Source organism: Histomonas meleagridis, assembly GCF_020186115.1.
Source record: "Histomonas meleagridis strain 2922-C6/04-10x chromosome Unknown contig_30, whole genome shotgun sequence".
Taxonomy (NCBI): Eukaryota; Parabasalia; order Tritrichomonadida; family Dientamoebidae; genus Histomonas; species Histomonas meleagridis.
The window spans coordinates 428,981-448,965 of NW_027150858.1; the positions used below are offsets into that span (position 1 = coordinate 428,981).

Sequence of the window (19,985 nt, forward strand, 5' to 3'; positions counted from 1 at the left end):
TGAAGAAAATTTTTATATTGATCAAAGTCTTGAATTACAGAGAATTCTGGATTTCGCATAATGACTTGTTGAATGTGGTAATCATTAAGAACATCATTTCTAATTTGAAGAAGTTGTGGAATCATATCATTAAATTGATTTAATTTTTCATTGATTATAAAAAAATTATATGAAATATCATGACCGTGTATAAGTGAAAAAAACTTTGACAAGTACAAAGAATCTATTGAGGGATGTTCTGGTGGAAAATATTGTGGATTAAAATGATGTTGAAATATTGTATAACATGGAGAAATATTTTTGCCATTTATGTCAACATAACCTTGAAGTGGTAAAACTTTTATTTCTTGGATTTTTTTATTGACTTTATTTTTTAAATGATTAAAACTTATATTAAAACGTTCTATATTTGATTTTTTGAGTTCTTCAAGAAGATTTTTATTTCGTTCCATTTGATATTCTTTAATCCTTGATTTGACTGAAACGACATTTTTTATATTTGCAGTGATTAGATTAATATTTTTTTCACTTTGCATTTTGCTTAAATAACTCTTTATAAAAACAGATGGATTAAATTTTGGTAGAATTTTTTTTGTTATATTTTCTTGATATTCATTGATGATACAATGAAGGATTTTTGATATTTCATCATTTTCGCCATCGGTAATATCAAGAAAGTCTTTAACATGATTGGATTCCTGTAAAATTTTTTCGAAAATAATAGTTCGAGATTCTTGGAAAAAATGTGAAGATTGATCCATATTAAACTCGAACGTACTTTATCAATTTAAATAGCAACGATAGCAAAAGTGACTTATCCAAACATTTTTAATCTTCATCATTTATAAATAATCAAAATTTATAATTTAATGTTATTACTTTTTTACTTTATCCATTTTTTTCATTTATTTTGTTGATCAAATCAGGTATCAATGCAACTGATTCAATCACATAATCTGGAGTATAACATGAATCAGTGACTTTGAGTAAATCATCCTTTGATGTTACTCCTGTCATAACAAGAACACTTCTTGCTCCAATGTTTTTGGCGAATTTTATATCAGTAAATAAATTATCACCAACCATTACCATTTCGCTTCTTTCCATTTTTGTTGATTTTTCCAATGGGAAGATCATTTGTTCTGATGGTTTCCCTAGTATCACAGCCTTCTTTCCTGATGATGTTTCTAAAGCCATAATGATTGGAAGAGCATCTGGAACAAACATTCCATTTCCTATTGGTTGAAGTTTATCACAATTTGTTCCAATTAAAATAGCATCATTTTCTACAATAATACGATTCCCGATTCCAAGTTTTCTATATGTAAGTGTTGAATCAAATCCTACAACAACAGCACTAATTTCTTTATCAATATTAATGTTACTTAAAGATTTATCAGGAAAATCTTCTTCACCAAGAGCGTTAATTCCATTCTGAAGGAGCTCTTTTTTTAAACCTGATTCACCAACTACAAATACTTTTTTGTTATTACTTAAAAATCCTTTTGAAATAAGATAATGAGCTGTGATATATCCCGATGAAACTATTGTATCTTGTGTTATAGAATGAAAACCAATTTGGTAAAGCTTTTTAGAAATTTGTTCTCTTGTATCAGAGGAGTTATTAGTAATTACAAAAGTTTTAAATCCTGCTTTTTGTAAATTTTCTATTGCAGCAACAGCACCAGGAATTTGTTCTTCATTAGTCCATAGAACTCCATCCATATCAAATAATATATATTTGATACTCATAACTTTTAAATAAATAAACAAAAATTACTTTGCTATCATTTGGAAGATTAACACAAATATTCTCATGAGAAAATCAAAAGTTTTCATAAAATAATGGTTGGTTATTTGAATGCATTCAATGGATGTGAAAAATAAGATTGAGCTTTTACACAAAAAATCAATTGTTCATTTGATTTCGATTCTAAAAGCTTTTATTTGAATTCAAAGTAATATTTTAATTTAAATTCATTTTAAACATTTGATATGGGTTTTCCATTTGAATATTCCAAAAACTTCATTTTGTATTTTTGTTTGAATTTTGTAAATTGTGATTCATTTTTAAGACGAATTAATAAAATGTAAAATTTAAATAAGGATAAATTATTAACAACCGAAGTTAGTAATACTCATTCTATAAAAATTTCACAGTTACTGTTAAAAAAATATATTTGAAGGAATTCATTATTTTATCATTTTATGATACAGGGTTTTCTTTTTATTGAAAAGTGGATTTTATCAAATTTGGTAATGTTTTGAAAATTGTAAAATAAGATTAATAAACCACAGAAAGAAACACAAGCGCGCCAAAATAAACGTTTTTTTTAACCAATTGGGCTTTAACGGTTTTGTTTTCTTTTCTGAGAATACGTTAACACTTTTGCAAATCAATTTTCTTACCCAATTGACATGACAGAACTTAAACAAATCCCAGATGATTATTTCGAAAAAACTAGGCTTACATCTTTTGAATTCATGAATTTTCAAATTGATAAAATTCCAGTGAAAGAAGATTTAATTTCTCAAATTTCCAAAGCTAAGTTCAGTCAATGCCAATTGAAATCAATCCCACCAGGATTATCATCATACCATAATATTCGTTCATTAGATTTATCAGAGAATATTTTTGAAAATATAGATAACGAAGACATTTCAAATTTTTCCAATCTTCAATCATTAGACCTTAGTTTTAATAAGATTCTACATATTGATTGTCAGTTGCCTGATTCATTAACTATCTTAGATTTATCCTATAATTATGGAATTGATATAGAGTCAATATGGAATTTAAAATGTTCAAAATTAGAAAACATCAATCTATCTAACTGTGGGATTCAAGCCATCCCAGAGACTGAACCATTTTGGAAAGATACAATACGAATTATTTCATTAGAAGGAAATTTTATTAAAACCATTCCTAAGTCATTTTCATGTTTCCAGAAGCTTGAAGATATCTCTCTTTTTGGGAACGAGCTCACAGAAATTGACTTTCCACAACTTCCATATCCAATACGTTCATTAAACTTAGGGATGAACAATTCCAAATCTATAATTAACTTAACTCCAGCACAAACTCTTACTCTAAATTCTTGCTCATTTCAAGATTTTCCGCATAACTGTATCCAATACGATAATCTGAAATTTATATCTTTAATTGACAACGGAATCACAGAAATTGATTTCGAAATTCCACCCAACATCTCCATAATAGATTTTTCCAAGAATCAAATCTCCAAAGTCTCATCAAGGTTTATATCCTCATGTCAAAAATTATCAATAATTAATCTTTCTCATAATAACATCCAAACACTTGATGACTGTTTTCCTGATAAGCAGAACTTATCACAAATCATTTTATCGCACAATAAACTTGAATCTTTACCTTTAACAATGTTATCAAAAGCCAAAACTCTTCAAAAACTTATACTCAACAATAACAAACTGAAATCAATACCCGGAATAAATTCACCTCTGTTACGTGAAATTAACTTATCATTTAATGAAATCGAAGAATTGCCAGATTGTTTTTTATCATGTTCGTTTTTAGTGACCGTTAATTTATCGTTCAACAATTTGAAAGATTTACCACATTCTCTATCGTCCTCGCGACGGTTACAAGATTTATATTTAAACAACAACAAATTTGAAAAATTACCCAAAGTAATAATGTCATTTCCATCATTACAAACTTTATATTTATCTGGTAATAAACTTACATCATTACCAGCATGTTTATCATCTTTTTTCTTTTTAAAAAGCATTGATGTATCTAATAATCATTTAATAAATATTCCAACAGCAATTCAAGAAATCGAATCATTAAAATATTTAAACTTATCACATAATTTAATATCTGAAATTCCCTCCACGTATAAATTTCCTAAAACGATTAGTTTATTAGATTTATCATATAACTTAATCACCAAGTTCGAAAACATTGAACTTCCAAATATTTCCACTTTAATCTTAGACAATAATTACATTGAAACGTTCTCATTAATAAATTCTAATTCAACGTTACATTATTTATCATTATCAACTAATAAATTATCATGTACATTAGAATCGATTTTGACGCAATTCGAAAGCATGAAAAACTTCGAATTTTTAGAAATATTTAATAACCAATTAACTGATTATAATACAAACAACACAAAAATACATATAATGTCGAATGAAAACACAATGTCGAAAGGTAATTATGGAATCGGTCATTCATCGACTGTCGGATTACGGCAAACAATGGAAGACAACTTTTCCATTGCAACGAATTCCGATTTCTCGCTTTTCGCGATATTCGATGGTCATGCTGGATCAAACTCATCGCGTTTAGCAAGCGAAATGATAACAAAAGAGATAACAAAAGTCATATCAAATGACGTGACACAATTTCCGAAATGTTTCGAAAACATTCAAATGGAAGTTAAGTCACGTAAGTTATTTGATGGTTGCACCGCAGCAGTAACATTGATATATAATAACATATGTTACATAGGTTCAATCGGTGATTCACGAATTTTACGAATTAAAAAAAATGGTTTCCAACAAATGACAAATGATCAAAAGGCTTCGTTTAAAAAAGAGTATAAACGATTAAAGAGTTTAAACTTGGGTGTAACTGATGGTCGTGTTAAGGGTAAACTTGCCGTCTCTAGAGCTATTGGTGATTTGTGGTGTGGAGAAGAATTGTTTTCGATGCCGAAAATTAAAAGTTATGAAATTAATGCTGACGAAATAGGTTTAATCGTGGCTTGCGATGGGGTTTGGGACGTTCTGACAAATGAAGACGCTTATAATATTTTCATGAATGCGAAAAGCCCTCAAGACGCAGCAACTTCTTTGAAAAATGCCGCGCTAGCAAACGGAAGTACAGATAACATCAGCGTGATTGCAGTCAAGTTCGACGTGGAAGAAAAGTATAAAGGATTCGGTTATTGTAACGAAATTGAACGGTTGCAAATTGTCCCGGAAATTGAATCAAACGAGGATATGCCATTCCAGAAGAAAAATATAAAATTGGGTGCCCCGGCCGTGGTGAGAAGAAAGAGAAGATAGTTTTTAGCAGGAATTTATATTGGTTTTGTTTGTGTGTATAAAGTAAATTTTTCTTTATGTTTTCATATTTTTTTTTTTTTGATGTTAAAAACTCGAATAGTTTAATTCATAATGTATTATATGAAACGCATCGACTTAACTTACATGTAAAAATTATAAGAAAGAATTAGTTACATCAAGCCTATTCCTGTTGTTTATTAAATATATTTAATTCCTCCGTTCACGTCTATTTCTTCTATAACTTCTAAACTTATCAGTCCTTCTTCTGTTATTGTTATATCGCCTCCTTCCATACCTTTCTCGCGTTTTACTGAACTTTCTTGCATGCTTCTTGGCCCATGATGGAGTTATCTTTAATCTTGATGTTAATGGATTTTTTCTAAGTAACTTGCGACAAATCCTATGAACATTTGAACCAACTCTATGAGCACGAATGCTTTCCTTTAATTGTTTCTTTGATTCTTCATCGATTGTTGCCTTATATTTTTTGATCAACTTATACTTAGTATCATGAAGATCACCGAATGATTCAGCAAGCTTGATGAAGCTTTCAAGACGTTCTTGATATTCGCTTTGTTTATCAGGATCTTCAATTCCATCGGCTTCGTCGGGCTGCCCCGTTTGCACCAAAACGGTTCCTATCAATTTTGATGCAGAGTTTGTGAACCTTTGAGCAAGACGATAGAAGGCAAAAAGAGTTGCTTCAATGATGGTGAAATTCACTTCTTCATCAGTTCCTTTTGGAAACTTTAGAAAAACTTTGTTGTAAATTTGATTGAGAAGCTCTTCGTTTTCAGCGTCACGTGCGACGTCTGCAATCTTCTGTAAAACAACAATTTTAACAGAGGTTGGAAGAGAGTCATAACAGGGCATAACACGAGTAGTAATAATGTTTAGTAACTTTGTTATTGATGAACTACCAATAATTCGTGTGAATTTAAGAATTTGAACGAGAAGATTGTTAACTGTTTCATCAAAGTTAGATTCAAGTGAATTATCAAGGAGCTCGAGAAGGCTACCGATTAAAGGTTGAGCTTGATCTTCTGGAATAAGCTTCCTATTCCTGGCATATAACTTAAGGCCTTCAACTACACACGATTTGAAAGCAACCTGTATTGTTTCTATTAGTTTTGGAAGAATTCCTGTTGTGAATTTGACCGTTTCCTTAATATATCTAACCATTATACATTGTGTCTCTGGTTTTTGTTTCGGAAGTAATTTGAAAAAACTGGATTTAAAATCGTCATCTGATTCTAATTTGCTCATGACAAATGGTTCAATAAATCCAACAACTTTTTCATCAGAATCGCCAAGAGCATTTACTAAAATTGGTATTATGAAATCTTCGTCATATTTATATAATTTAAGGAATCCTTTAATAGTCATTAAACGTACATTTGGATCATCATTTTTTGAAAGATCTTCCATTGCTGAAAGTGTTGTTTTCATTTGCTCAGGAAATTTTTCTGCATATCTTGGAATAAGTTGTGCTGAAAGAAGTTTAACTTGTGGATCAGATTTTGATGAAGCACCTTCAATTAAAATATTGAAATCTTTTTCTGCAGGTGCATCTGCTTTTTCCATTCTCTCATAACAATCAACGAGTGCTTCTCGTGTTAATTTGGTCTGTGCTTTCGCTTTTGGCGGCATTGTGTTGGCTAATTTGGTATTGACGGTTATTCATTGAATTTATTTCTGAGTTTTTTTCGGTTTATAACGTTTATATATCTTTTTTATCCTGAAATCAGATAATAAAGAATTGCTTCCAAGGAAGGCTTTTTTAAAGTAATCAATATCATGTCTATATGACATTTCTGATATTTTCGTTATTAAATCACTTTTTACATCACTTTTATACATATTACACCATCGAACTTCATTTCAATTAATCAAATAGAAATTTACTAAAGTTACATGTTTAAAAATTGGAAAGAAGCAATGATAAAAACATCAATTGATGTAATTGAGATTTTTTTTTTTTTTTTTCAGTATGTGTAATATCTATAATCTTTGATTTTTCATTATATATATTTTAAGAATAATATTTAGGATATATCTGAAGGATATTTGGGAAAATATTGTTCACAAATTACTGTTTTACCTACGTATCTTCATGCTAACATAAAACAAATCCAATCTTCCGATTTGCACTTTTTTAGGATATAAAGATATTATTGTAACAAATCATAACAAAATAAACTCAGAGTAGGATTTAAAATATATATTCATGCTCATTTTTTTTCCTTTCGCATATAAATTTTTACATAAAATTTCATTTATTTATCAAAATTTGACTATTAAATTTAATAAAAATGATTTTTAGTTATTTATGTTTATTATGCATTATTACTTGAAGTTTCCATAGGATAATCTTTCTCAAACAATTTTATTGGCGCACAATTTCCAAATGTTTCTTTGAACACTCTCATTCCGCCGAATGTACTTCCATTATAATACTTTGGAGTGATTACAGTCAAAATGTTACATCCTGAAAATGCATCATCATTTATTATTTTTGGTTCTTCATCACCGAAGAAATAAATACACCTAAGTGATGTACATTGTGAGAATGCATGTGATTTAATTACTTCTACCTCTTTACCTATAAATATCATTTCTAGCGATGTGCATCTGAAGAAAGAATATGTTTCAATGTGTTTTAATGTGTTTGGAAACATTACTTCAGTTAATCCATTACATTCTTGAAATGAAGATGATGAAATAAAGATCACATTTCCCATTTGAATATTTTTGATTTTGCTACATCCATAAAATGCATATGCTTCCACAGACTCCACTGTTTTTGGAAATATGTATTGTTCAATATTTTTTCCTTCTGGAAAACGAATAATTTTTGATATGACTCGATTATAAATAATTCCATCATCATGTAAATTAGAATAAAATAAATTGTACTCACTTATATTAATATTTTCTAAAGAAACACAATTTTCAAATGCACTTGGATTAATCACTGATGTAATTTCTCCGATTTGTACACTTTTTAAATTTAAACATCTTGCAAAAGATAAACCAGAGATTTTTTCAATATAGTATAGCTCTATTTCTTTTAAACTATTACATTCATAAAATGTTTGAACTTCAATATATCGAAGATTATATCCAATTACTATTGATTCTAAACTTGTACATCCCATAAAAGCCATAAATCCAATATAATTTACGGTGTTTGGTATAATAATTGTTTTAACTAATTCACAACATGAAAATCCTAACGAAACAATTATTTCTAAGCTTTCGCTTAATATTATATTTTCGACTTTTCTACAATTTTGAAATCCATTTGATTTAATTTCTATTAATGAATTCGGAAGAATAATATTTTTAAGTGCAATACAATATGAAAAGGCTCCAGTACCTATACTGATAATATTATTTCCAAAAATAACTTCTTTAAGGCTTAAACAACATTTAAAAGCACTATCTCCAATTATAGTCGTTGTGTTAGAAATCACTACTTTTTTCAATTGAGTCCATAAACGAAATGCAGCATTACCTATTGTATAAACGCCCTCTCCAATAATTAGGGTATCAAATGATTCATCAGGTTGAGTTTGGTGTATTATTGAAATTCCAGAAAAATGTAAAGTCAATAAACTCACTTTCTTTACATAAATAATTAGAATACCAAACCAAAGATACATTATATGCATATCAAAAATAAAATATCATTATAAACCATTAAATCTTTTATTTTATTTTGTAATTATTTGATTTCTTTTAATCAGCTCAATCATCCCAAATTAATTTAAATCTCTCAAAATTTGAATAACCAAATCATTACAAAGAAAAAACCTTTTTTTAATGGATTTTGATAACAAGTTTTATAATCGAATATTTTATTCACATAACATATTCCGATATTTAACGATTTAACTTGAGATATGATGTGTCTAAAGGTTGTCTTTGTGAAATCTTTGCTTCTAATTCATGTTGCATATTCGTCAAATCGTTAAATCTTGTTTTCAATTCTGTTAACTTGTCTTGCATTAATTCTAACTCATTGTTCTTGTTCTCGAAATCATATAATAAGTCCGTCATGCCTATTAAACCACTTGATTTCTTTAAATGTGAATTTTCATCTCGAACTTTATCTCTTCGAATTCGCGCTGTGGCAAGTTTTGAGCGAGATTCCGAGTATCTGCCATCCATTTGCGCTTGCTTTTGTTGAAGTTGAGCCTTTTGTTTCATGACAAAATTAAGTTTTTCTTTGACATGCGTTAGTGTATGTGCATTGATTTCAATCTTTTGTCGGATTTTTTCGAGATCTTGAGTCTTTTCGGCTTTCTTCTCTTTCAGCGATTGTTTTTCGATCTTAAGTTGCTCAAAATCGATCAGATGAAGACCTTCGGATAATTGATCTTGTTTGCTTAATTCGGCTTCGGTTTGCTTATATCGATCTTTGGTACGAACAAATTCAATGCGAGCTTGTTCAAGATCAAATTCTTTGGATGATAATTGATTTTCTTTGGAATTAAGATCGGCTAATTTTATTGGTCGATTCGTTCGCTGAATTATCGTCTTACGACCTGCATCCTCACGCATTTTACGAAATGCTTCTTCTTTCTGATTTAGATGTTGATCTGATTCTTCCCACTCAGAATGAAGTTTTTGAAGTTGTGTTTCATATGATGACTTAATTCGTTCAAGCTCATTACGTCGTGATTCAAGACGGTCTAAAGTTTCTTGATATCTATTTGGAAAATTTGAAAATCCTGTTGATGTAGAATCATCAAAACCTAAAGCTGGGAATAAATCAATTAACTTACGTTGAATTAAGATGGCCTGATTTCTAGTTTTAATAAACTCTGATTTGACTTCATCAAATTTAGCTTTAAATTCTGGGTCAATTGATTCTTCATTAGGAAAATCAACTTCTTGATTATCTGATTCGGAAAATGAACTTCTGAAAGAAGAACTAAGTGAAGATTGACTAGCAGATGCAAGACTGCTTGTACCATCATCTTCTTGATCAATATTCATTTCTAAAAAAAGACGTTAGTTAATAAAAGTGCTTTATTTTGCAAAATAATGTCTTCCATTTTTAAGTGATTTTTTCTTAATTACTCATACCAAAATTTTAATTTACAAATGATAACATAATGAGTGATAAGAGTAATAAAGATTTTTTTATTGATGATATTATTAAATATTATTTTTAATAGAAAATAAATTGTTACATTTGTTAACAACGAACCTTAAATTGGCGAGATGTGAAAGAATAAAGAATTAATGAGAAAGATTTTGGTGATTTGCATAAATTTCCTTTTTGGCCCTAAAAAAGTGACAAAAATGCTTCTTGTTTGTTTTTTCACATATATTCTTTCTAAGCCATACGTCATTGAAGGACTTTCTCTTACTGTCCAACAAGGTTCTACTACAGTAGAAAAGAAAGAACTAGGAGTTGGCGAAACAACATCGTTCGATCTTACTGAAAATCAAACTCTTTCCCTCAAACTTCAGACACAATTCAAATCTACTCCAAAGAATCAAGTCTGTGTACTTGAGCTTGGTGTTCATTCTGTAACATCTGTGTTTAATTTCCGCAATGGATTTTTGACACTTTCTTTCACACCCAAAAAACTTCAGAAACTATACAAACATTCTGGTGTGTATGACCTTAAGTTAATGATCAATGACAAAGTTCTTGACTCACCATTTTTCTGGAATATTGCCAAAGTTAATTTCATTGCCAATAATGAAGTCGTTGACAATTTCACAGATGTTGAATGGGATTTCCAACCACCCAAGCCAACACCTAAACCCATCATAACACAACTTTTTACGATCATGATGATAGGGGCATTTGTCATTTTAATAATTCTTTTATTTGTCAATGGCATAAACTGCGGCTACTTCCCACATAACTTTGTTGACGCTATTCTATCACTAGCATTTGTTGTTTCGTTGGGCGCATTCTTTGTTTTCTTTGTTTATTTCTGGAAATACATCACATTCGTGGACATGCTCAAGTATATCCTCTGCGCATTTGTTGTCTTAGGTACTTTGCTTCGATTCGCACTCGTTGGTCGTAATAAGATGGTACAGAAAGCAAAAGTACAAAATAATGAAAAAACAAAAACCGAATAAATAAACACAAAAAATTTTTCATTTTATTTACCTCCAATAGAACTATTTAAATATTCATTAAACATATACTTTTATATATATAAAAATATCAATAAAAAATAAGTAAATTATAACTCTATTAACTTTTTATATATATTAATTTTTCGAATTTAATTTCATCTTCATAATATTATTTTTTAATTTAATTTATGGTATGGAAAAAAGTTCACTTGCCCCAAAAATTTATGTCCATCTCTATAGAGAAAGGCATCCGAAGGTGTCCTCTTAAATAAATGTTATTTATAATCCATTTAATTTTCTTCAGAAATTAGGCAAACTTAGAGAAAAGCACCAATGTGTTCAGTTTTAGATGATTATCTCGTGAGTATTTTATAAATAAACGTTTATAAGTGCTGTTTCAAATTATTAATACATATCCAAAATTATTAAAACCTATTCCAAATTATTAAAATGAATATATTTTGCATTAACATCAATTCCTTCTTTAACTAAAAGTAATTTTACTATTTCTATATTATTATTTCAAACTGCTATATGAAGTGCTGTTTCAAATTATTGGAACATATTTTAAGTTATTAAAACATATTATAAATTATTAAAGTAAATACTTTTCACATTAACATTTTAATTTAGAACTGATGTATCCCATAAAAGCATATATATATATATATATATATACATTGTGTAAACAAACGAATCATAAATTATACGTTACAGATTTAACGCCCAAATAGAGTCGTGCAAGCAGAAGGCTTCACATTCAAAATTGTTACAAAATCAAAAATTTTATTAGCATATTGATGTATAGTAATTAACTGATAGATATGATGTGTCTGTTGGATTTTAAAAAATTTCTATTTTGATAAAAAGATACCCATCTTTCTAATGTTTATTAATAATTGAATTAAATTAAAGTTAACGTCCAGAATCCCAAATAAATACTTCATGGAAATTAGGACTCCTAAAACATTTCTTCAATTTTCAGCAACTTTAGAATCAAAAAACAAAGCAGACATTGTACGAGAATTTGCTTTAGAATATTGTCTTGATGATTATTCATTCTCTGTCAATGAAATTGTCGTTCCAAATTCCGGATTCAAAGGAGGGAAATTTCTCTCAAAAACAACATTCACAAATCCAAGTACAGGAAATCCATATCAACCAAATGAAATTTTCATTGGCGCAAAAATTAATTTGAATGGATGGATTTTTATCATACAAGAAGCATCAGAAAATGCTCTTCGTGTGATGGAATCTAGACCTGATCTCTTTGTTAAGTGCGATTTATCAGGATATCATATGATATTTTATCAAAAGCAAGAAATCGAGTTAAAGGGAAAATTAAATCACTCCTTGAAAAGTTTCTCGAAAAAGACAAAAGGAAAAAGGGATATGTATCTCTTGAACAAATGCAAGATGTGTGTTCACGGTTCGACCTCATTTTTGGTGATCAAGAATTTTTAACTGTTTTCCGAAGGTTTCAAATAGGTGAAACTTATTTCGACTACAACGAATTTGTCAAAAACCTTGAATAGAAATATTTTTATTTGTAAAAATTAGAGATGCTAAAAATGCATTTTATGCTGTTCTTGTTAAATGTAAACCAATGTTTGGAATTTTTTAGATCAATTTCCTGTTTGAATGGAAAAATATAATCTTTATCATTTGAATGTAAAAATTTAATAAAAAAAAAATAAGAAATATTAAGATTAAACCATATTTCTTTAAAAGGGTATTAACAGGAAAATTTCAACCAAAAAAGTTTTTTGTGGTGTGATATATTTAGAAATACATATTCTGTTCTTTCAATAAATTAAACGTGCAAAAAAAAAAAATGAACTTTATAACAGAAGAAAAAGCCATACAAAGACTTGAAAGGGAAAATAAAGAACAACTAGAAACAATACAAAAATTACTAATAAATCTAAGTTTGCCTAAAAATATTTTAAACAAGTTTACCAACAATCGATTTCAAGAAGATAACCTAAAAATTTCTCAGCTCAAAAAGATATTAAAAGAAAAAGAACAAAAATATATTTCTCTTCAAAAACAAATCACTGAATATGTCCATATTTCAAAATTAATTGAAAAAGAAATTGAACAAAACGAAGAAGAAAGAGGGAAAATATGGAATCAATTTCAAGAGGAAATATCTACTCCACGTAATGAGGAAGAGAATAATACTTTCGAAGATTTAAGTGAGCAAATTTTTCAAAAAACTGAAGAAAAGAAGCTCATCAAAAAAAAGAACAGAGAGATTCAGAATCAATTTATAAAATTCAAACAAGAACTTCAAGATAGTACTACACATATCCAAAAATTACAAACTGAACTTCAAAGTTATCAAAAGCAACTTGATGCATCACAAGTTGATGAAAGTTTAATTCAGGTTTATAATTCAAACCAAAATTTGATAACAAATCTAAAGGAACAGATCAATAAAGCGAATGCTAGAATCAATTCATTAAGAGGAGACAACAAAATTCTCAAGAAAGCAATATCTGATCTAACAAATTCAAGCTCATCATAGCAGAATTGCGTTTTCTTCTCTCATCCGACCATATATGCGACATGTGATGTTAAATATTTAATGACTACCAAATGCAAAGTCGTTTTTCTTGGTGCTGCAGGGACGGGAAAAAGCTCACTTATTAGTAGGTTCATGAATAGTACATTTGACAAAGATTATTCGTCTACAATTGGAATTGATTTTTTCACAAAGCCAATTCAAGTTCAAGACCATACTGTTAATCTTCAAGTGTGGGATACTGCAGGTCAGGAAAGATTTAGATCATTAATCCCAGCTTATATCAGAGATTCAAATATTGCTGTTATAGTTTATGATGTATCAGATCCAAATACTTTCGAAGAAGCAAAAGGATGGCAAAAAACAGTAATGAGCGAACGCGGAAGTGATGCTACTTGCATATTTGTGGGAAATAAAAATGATCTAGAAAGCAAAGTTCCACATGAACAAGTCACAGAATTTACTAAATCACTTTCGATCCAAACAATTGAAACGTCTGCAAAAACTGGGCAAAATGTAACAAGACTTTTCAAACTTATTTGTGAATCAATTCCTGATCTCTCACGTGCCCAAACTGATCCAATTGTAATTGTTGAAAACGCAGAAGTGACACAAAATCCAAACCGATGCTATTGTTAAAGTATATAAATTATTTTTAGATTTTTAATTAGATTTCTTTGATATATTATTTTGCATTTCTTTTTTAGATTATTACAAAAATTTAATTCTTTTTATACAGAAACAATCCTAAAATGCTGTGAAATTTCAAATTGTATTCAATGAAACTTAATATTTGATAATATCTTTCATAAAGTAATGGTTTAATTGCATGTTTGTGATGGTATTTATTGATGCTTCTCTATTTCAATTTAAATTATTATGGCAAATTTCATTAGAATTATTACCTTCTTCATTTAAACACTTTCATTGCCACTAAAATAAAAAATTGTTTTTTGAATTGTTTGAGCAACTTGGGGAAAAGTGCTGTTTGACTTTTTCAATTTTATCGTTTTATATGGATAAAAAACAACAATATCACGGTGCATAATTGATATTACCAAACATTTTTACAAGAAGTTATCAACAATATAGTGGAGATTATGTATACCCAAAACTATTGAGAATTTCATCAGAAAGAAGGAAGTTGTATAGCTCTTTTTATTATACGCGCTTCTAATTGTAAGAAATGTAGAATTTCATTATGTTAAGGTGTCCGCTATAAAAGTATTTAAGTTTTTTGGTTTAGGTTTTCCCGATACATTTAACATCATTATAAGTAATATGGTTTATAATGCATTTTCATCACGAAAGCACGTATTTGACATTTACTTAAATTTTTTAAAAGAACTTCAAATGAAAGAAGAAGAAATTAATCAAAATATCGTTAAACTAATTACAATTTTTATCATTATTTAGGATATGTTTTAATAATTTTATATTTGTTTTAATAATTTTAAATATGTTTTAATAATTTGGAATTTATTTTAGTAATTTTATACAACAATTCAAATCGCACAACAAAATGGTTATACCATAATAGAAAATTTACTTTTTGAAAAAAGTACAAGCGAAAATCCTAATTGTCTTCTTCTATGTACATCAAATCTTCATTTTTAATAAGAAATGGAAACGAAATATATATTGATAATCATCAAAATCAACTCGAAGATTAAATTTGATCAAATGTACCCAGAAAACAATAGTAAGGATGCCAAATATTAAACACATACCTTATTGTACATTACTAGACGATATATCTTTATATAAAAATGATTTATATCTTATAAGACTATGTTTTTACATATAAAAGATATGATATTAATTTTGAAATTTGTTGAGCTGTTTACAGGAGATTATTTTCATATGCATACACCTGGAACAAATTTAAGGCTAATTCGTATATTCGGTGGTATTGTTTGAATTTGAATCATCATGATGGAATTAAATTTCGAAAAGCGATCAAACCTTTGAAGGAAGACCATCTAATGTGAAACTTTTGTTGATTAGTGTTAACACAAAATATACTTTTCGTAAACAATAACTATTTACAGGAAATGTGATAATGTATTTATGACCTTAAAAAAAGAGAAAAAATTCGGGAATTGTGAATTATTTATTCATTACCACAATTCGAAGCAATTTTCTGATTTTACCTTGCGCCATGTGCTTTAAGGATATCAATTACTTCAGTATGACAATTATTTGTAGCAATTTTAAGTGCGGTTTGAAACAATTTTAATCAATTCCAATAATTTTTTTAAAACTTGAAACAATTTAATTAAATCTTAAAAATAACAAAAAAATATTTTTTCCATTAATATTAATTCCTTTTTGGTTAACAAGTAATTGAACAATTTCGGAATAACCTTTCCAAGAAGCCCAATAAAGCGCTGACCTACAAAAACGTAATAAATTAAAAAAACAAATTTGAAACCAAAAATTATCGAATGAAATATTATATAAAACAAAAACAACATCTTTTGCATTAAAATCAATTCCTTTATGCTCAAGAAGTAATTTAACTACTTCAGTATGACCATTTACAGATGCTAAAATGAGCGCTGTATTAAATAATTTAAATGAATTCCAAATATTTGTCAAAAATATTATAAGTTAGAAAAAAATATTAAATAAAATAAAGAAATATCTTTTACATTTACATCAATACCATCGATTTCAAGAAGTAATTTGACAATTTCAACATTACCAATTTCTGAAAATCGAATAAGTGCAGTTTTAAATACGTAAAATAAATACCTTGAAAAATGAAAATGAAACAAATATTAAAAATTAATATATTGTGGATCTTTTAGATTAATGTTACTTGGATCAATTTCATTTTCTTCAAGTATCTTGTTGCGTTCATTATTTTCTTGAAGCTCGCAATTTTCTTTACCTCCTTCAGTCGTCGAATTTCCTTTGATTGCTTGCTTTAAATATTCTATTTCCTTTCGAAATTCAGCTTTTAATGATTCGATCTCTTGCTTTAATTCTTGATTTTCTTTCTTTAATTCTTCAAAGTATTGTAAAAAATAAATTTTAAAGAAACTTCTTTTGGCATTTGATTTTCCATTGCTAAAAAAAATCGATTTTTGGCTTGGTGGATTAAATGACTTTTTCTTATAAATTGAACGGTTTATCGATAAAGTGGATCAAACTTTCTTGTTGTACAAAGTCAACATGATTTTGTAGATGATTTTATTTGTGTTTTATTTTTATGAAAATATTTAAGTCAACTTGTTTTGTGATTTATACTCTATTATATATAATAAAATTAAAATATTTTCATTTTATTCATTCATGGCTTTTTCTGTTGTTATTTGGCCATTGATTACACTAAAAGTGACTTTAATCTTCTTTGTTTTTATATAATTTCAGTTATAGACTAGCTAATTAACTTCACAAATAAAAAAGGTTTAAATAAATTTTTATAGCCAACAAAAACATTAATTTATTATGTAAGATTCATTATTAAGAAAAATATGGAAATGAATTAAAATAAAAAATTTATTACTAATTGCATTAAATTGAATATGTCTGCTATTTTAAAAGCATTAATTAACTTATTATTGGGTTAAAATTAGAATATTTCTAATTTTAGGAATCAGCCGATCTTTCACATAACATTTCAGGCTGGAATGTTGGTTTCTTCAACTTATTTCCAGTCAATTCTGGGTATCATTACTGCAACAACATTTGCTATTCTTACATGGCTTATATTTTCAATAAGGAAAAAGAAACTAATTAAAACTGCCTTGATCTTATTATTATCATTTATTTTAGGAATTATCCAAGTGATATATAAGAAGTCAAAGTACTTGAAACCAAATGGCAATGTATGGAATGTTGGTAATATTATTACAAATAACTTCCTTGTTCAATTTGAAAATGGTTACATTCTGATTGATACAGGAAGATCTAAAAGTTACAAAAACTTTAAAGAAGGGCTAAATTACTATGGAATACAGCTTTCTGATATTAAATATATTTTCATCACTCATTCACATCATGCAGGATTTTTATCAGAATTACTCAAAGAAACATCAGCAATCGTAATACTAACACCATCTACATTGAACAAGCTTCGTCTTGGAGAAAATTCACCTACTACAAAATTTTCGTTTATTTCAAAATTGTTTGGTGAAAAACAATTACCAATTATCATTCAGCCAGATAGGATTATTCTGTATGAATATGATCAAGTATTCAGAAGGTACAACATATCTGCTACGATAATGGATCTACCAGGACATTCCTCAGATTCAATCGGAATCCTTTTTGATGACGGAAAGATGTTCTGTGGCGATGTTGCGATGGGTGATTTCCCAGCTAAATGCCATCGACCAATTTATGTTGAAGATGAATATGCTCTTCAGATGAGTTGGGAAAAAATTATCAACAGCAACGCAAAATTTGTCTATCCCGGACATGGAAAACCATTTAGCATAGAAGAACTGAAAATGTGCCAAAAGTCAAATGTTTAATAAAACGATAAATATATTGTTTGAGAATTAATCGTTAACCGTAGCATTAACACATTTTTAATTGAGAACTTATTTGGCCAAAAATATTTTTTGATTTCCTTAAAAAGAAAAAAAGAAAAGTGAATAATTATGGGGAGTTCCCCTTTTTTATGCTTTTTCGATTTTGAACTTGGAATCAAATGTAAAGTATTTGTTATCTCTTTCATCCTTAATGGTGTTAACAACTTTATATTCGCCACGGGTCATCTTTCCTACAGGAACTTCGCATTCATCGAGAGCTTTGGTAATTGGTGCGATTGTTGGTGGATATGAACCAATTTCGAAGCTAGCTTCTTGCTTAGCTAACATCTTCTTAGCTTTAGTCTCGAAAGTGATACCAAGAACAATATCATGGTGAACAAGGATTGTAACTTCGTAGTGGAAAGTTTGTCCTCCTTTGAGTACATAACCATTCTTCTTGAGGTCATTTAATTGGTCTTTGTCTTCCAAGTTATATGTATATGTGTTGCCACCATGTATGACGACCTTAAATTCTTTTGCAATGACAAGACGTGGATCATCTTTTGGAGAAGCAAGTGATAAATCACCACCGGCAGCATCACCAAGGAGAGACTCCTTCCACTTACGGACGCTTTCATCTTCATCTTCACGATCAAGGAATTTTTGTACGGAATTTTCTTGTTCGGTCATGAAAAATGAAAAACGGTTAATAATTGATTCAAAAAGTGATCATAATTGTTTAAAATAAAGATCGCGATCTGAATTACACCAAATTTTATTGAAATTTGAAATAATTGAATATATTCCTTGTGTCATCTTTTTTTACTCACAAATCTTTGTGTTTATCGTTTGGGAAAATGGATAATTTTTGAAAATTCGTGGGTTCCTTTGTTAATGTTTAGCAGAATCATTTCGGATTCTTGAAAAAATACAGCATTTATTTCAAGCAGGATGGAATGTTTAAACTAAGATTAATTGTTAAGTATATGACAAATGTGTTTTAGAAATTTCTAAAATTACTACTCGTTTTTGACTTTTGATAATAAATCATTAAGATGAATTGAATTTTATCGTTATTCAACAAAATACATTTTCACCAAATTTAAGAGAACAAACAAACTATTTTAAAATATATAACATTTTTTAGTATGGAATCACTGCATTAATTACATTTTCCAAATCCTTTTTGGCAGGAAAAGCAAATTTGGAAATAAGTCAGGTTCAATCAATTTTTCATTTAAAAGAAGAACATTTTCAATTTCTTTTTTCTGTTCTTTAGAAAAAGAATTTAGTAAATCTTTTTTGTTATTTTTTTGTTCGTCAATTTCCTTTTTCGCCAAGTAAGCAACTACAGGCAACAAAGAACTTTTACTTTCCAATGCTTGCTCCAACAAATTTTTACCATTTGGAAAGCATTGAAACATTGAATAACTTTTCTGGCTTAAAAGAATTGACAAACAAATTTTTGATCCGCTTTTTAGAACGGATTCCAATGGATGAATTTCGCTTTCTGCATCGATATCTGCTCCATATTTAAGTAATAACATAACAGATTCAGCACATCCATTTTTAGAAGCAATCGAAAGTAGCGATTGTTGCTTTACATTAACATTTGGATCTGCTTTAAAATCAAGTAAAATTTGTAATACGTTTATATCGTTACGACGAACTGCAAAATAAAGTGGTGTTCGAAAAGATGAAAAGAAATGTCTAAATAAAAAAAAGAAATTTGAAACCTTTTAAAAAATATTGTCCGGAATGTTTGGATCTGCGCCTGATTTTAAGAGTGATGATACAAT

At 28.5% G+C, this 19,985-nt stretch overlaps 7 protein-coding genes across 7 annotated transcripts; 3 read left to right on the plus strand and 4 right to left on the minus strand.

The window, feature by feature from the left end:
- Window positions 1–888: 888 nt before the first annotated feature.
- GO595_004912 (pyridoxal phosphate phosphatase) lies at window positions 889–1,725 on the minus strand (the record flags this gene model as incomplete). The annotated part of the gene is made up of 1 exon (XM_067918096.1): window positions 889–1,725. The coding sequence occupies one exon, from the start codon at window positions 1,723–1,725 to the stop codon at window positions 889–891; it is 837 nt and encodes a 278-aa protein (XP_067774930.1).
- A 2,469-nt stretch (window positions 1,726–4,194) lies between these two features.
- On the plus strand, window positions 4,195–5,064 carry GO595_004913 (protein phosphatase 2C; the record flags this gene model as incomplete). The annotated part of the gene is made up of 1 exon (XM_067918097.1): window positions 4,195–5,064. One exon carries the CDS (start codon window positions 4,195–4,197, stop codon window positions 5,062–5,064), a length of 870 nt encoding a protein of 289 aa, XP_067774931.1.
- A 207-nt stretch (window positions 5,065–5,271) lies between these two features.
- On the minus strand, window positions 5,272–6,714 carry GO595_004914 (API5-domain-containing protein; the record flags this gene model as incomplete). The annotated part of the gene is made up of 1 exon (XM_067918098.1): window positions 5,272–6,714. The coding sequence occupies one exon, from the start codon at window positions 6,712–6,714 to the stop codon at window positions 5,272–5,274; it is 1,443 nt and encodes a 480-aa protein (XP_067774932.1).
- A 2,235-nt stretch (window positions 6,715–8,949) lies between these two features.
- On the minus strand, window positions 8,950–10,068 carry GO595_004915 (coiled-coil domain-containing protein 96; the record flags this gene model as incomplete). Its single annotated transcript, XM_067918100.1, has 1 exon — window positions 8,950–10,068. One exon carries the CDS (start codon window positions 10,066–10,068, stop codon window positions 8,950–8,952), a length of 1,119 nt encoding a protein of 372 aa, XP_067774933.1.
- A 309-nt stretch (window positions 10,069–10,377) lies between these two features.
- On the plus strand, window positions 10,378–11,175 carry GO595_004916 (dolichyl-diphosphooligosaccharide--protein glycosyltransferase subunit 2; the record flags this gene model as incomplete). Its single annotated transcript, XM_067918101.1, has 1 exon — window positions 10,378–11,175. The coding sequence occupies one exon, from the start codon at window positions 10,378–10,380 to the stop codon at window positions 11,173–11,175; it is 798 nt and encodes a 265-aa protein (XP_067774934.1).
- A 2,662-nt stretch (window positions 11,176–13,837) lies between these two features.
- Window positions 13,838–14,341, plus strand: GO595_004917 (ras-related protein Rab6; the record flags this gene model as incomplete). Its single annotated transcript, XM_067918102.1, has 1 exon — window positions 13,838–14,341. The coding sequence occupies one exon, from the start codon at window positions 13,838–13,840 to the stop codon at window positions 14,339–14,341; it is 504 nt and encodes a 167-aa protein (XP_067774935.1).
- Window positions 14,342–18,333: 3,992 nt separating this feature from the next.
- GO595_004918 (rho GDP-dissociation inhibitor 1) lies at window positions 18,334–18,876 on the minus strand (the record flags this gene model as incomplete). The annotated part of the gene is made up of 1 exon (XM_067918103.1): window positions 18,334–18,876. One exon carries the CDS (start codon window positions 18,874–18,876, stop codon window positions 18,334–18,336), a length of 543 nt encoding a protein of 180 aa, XP_067774936.1.
- Between the last annotated feature and the right edge of the window lie 1,109 nt (window positions 18,877–19,985).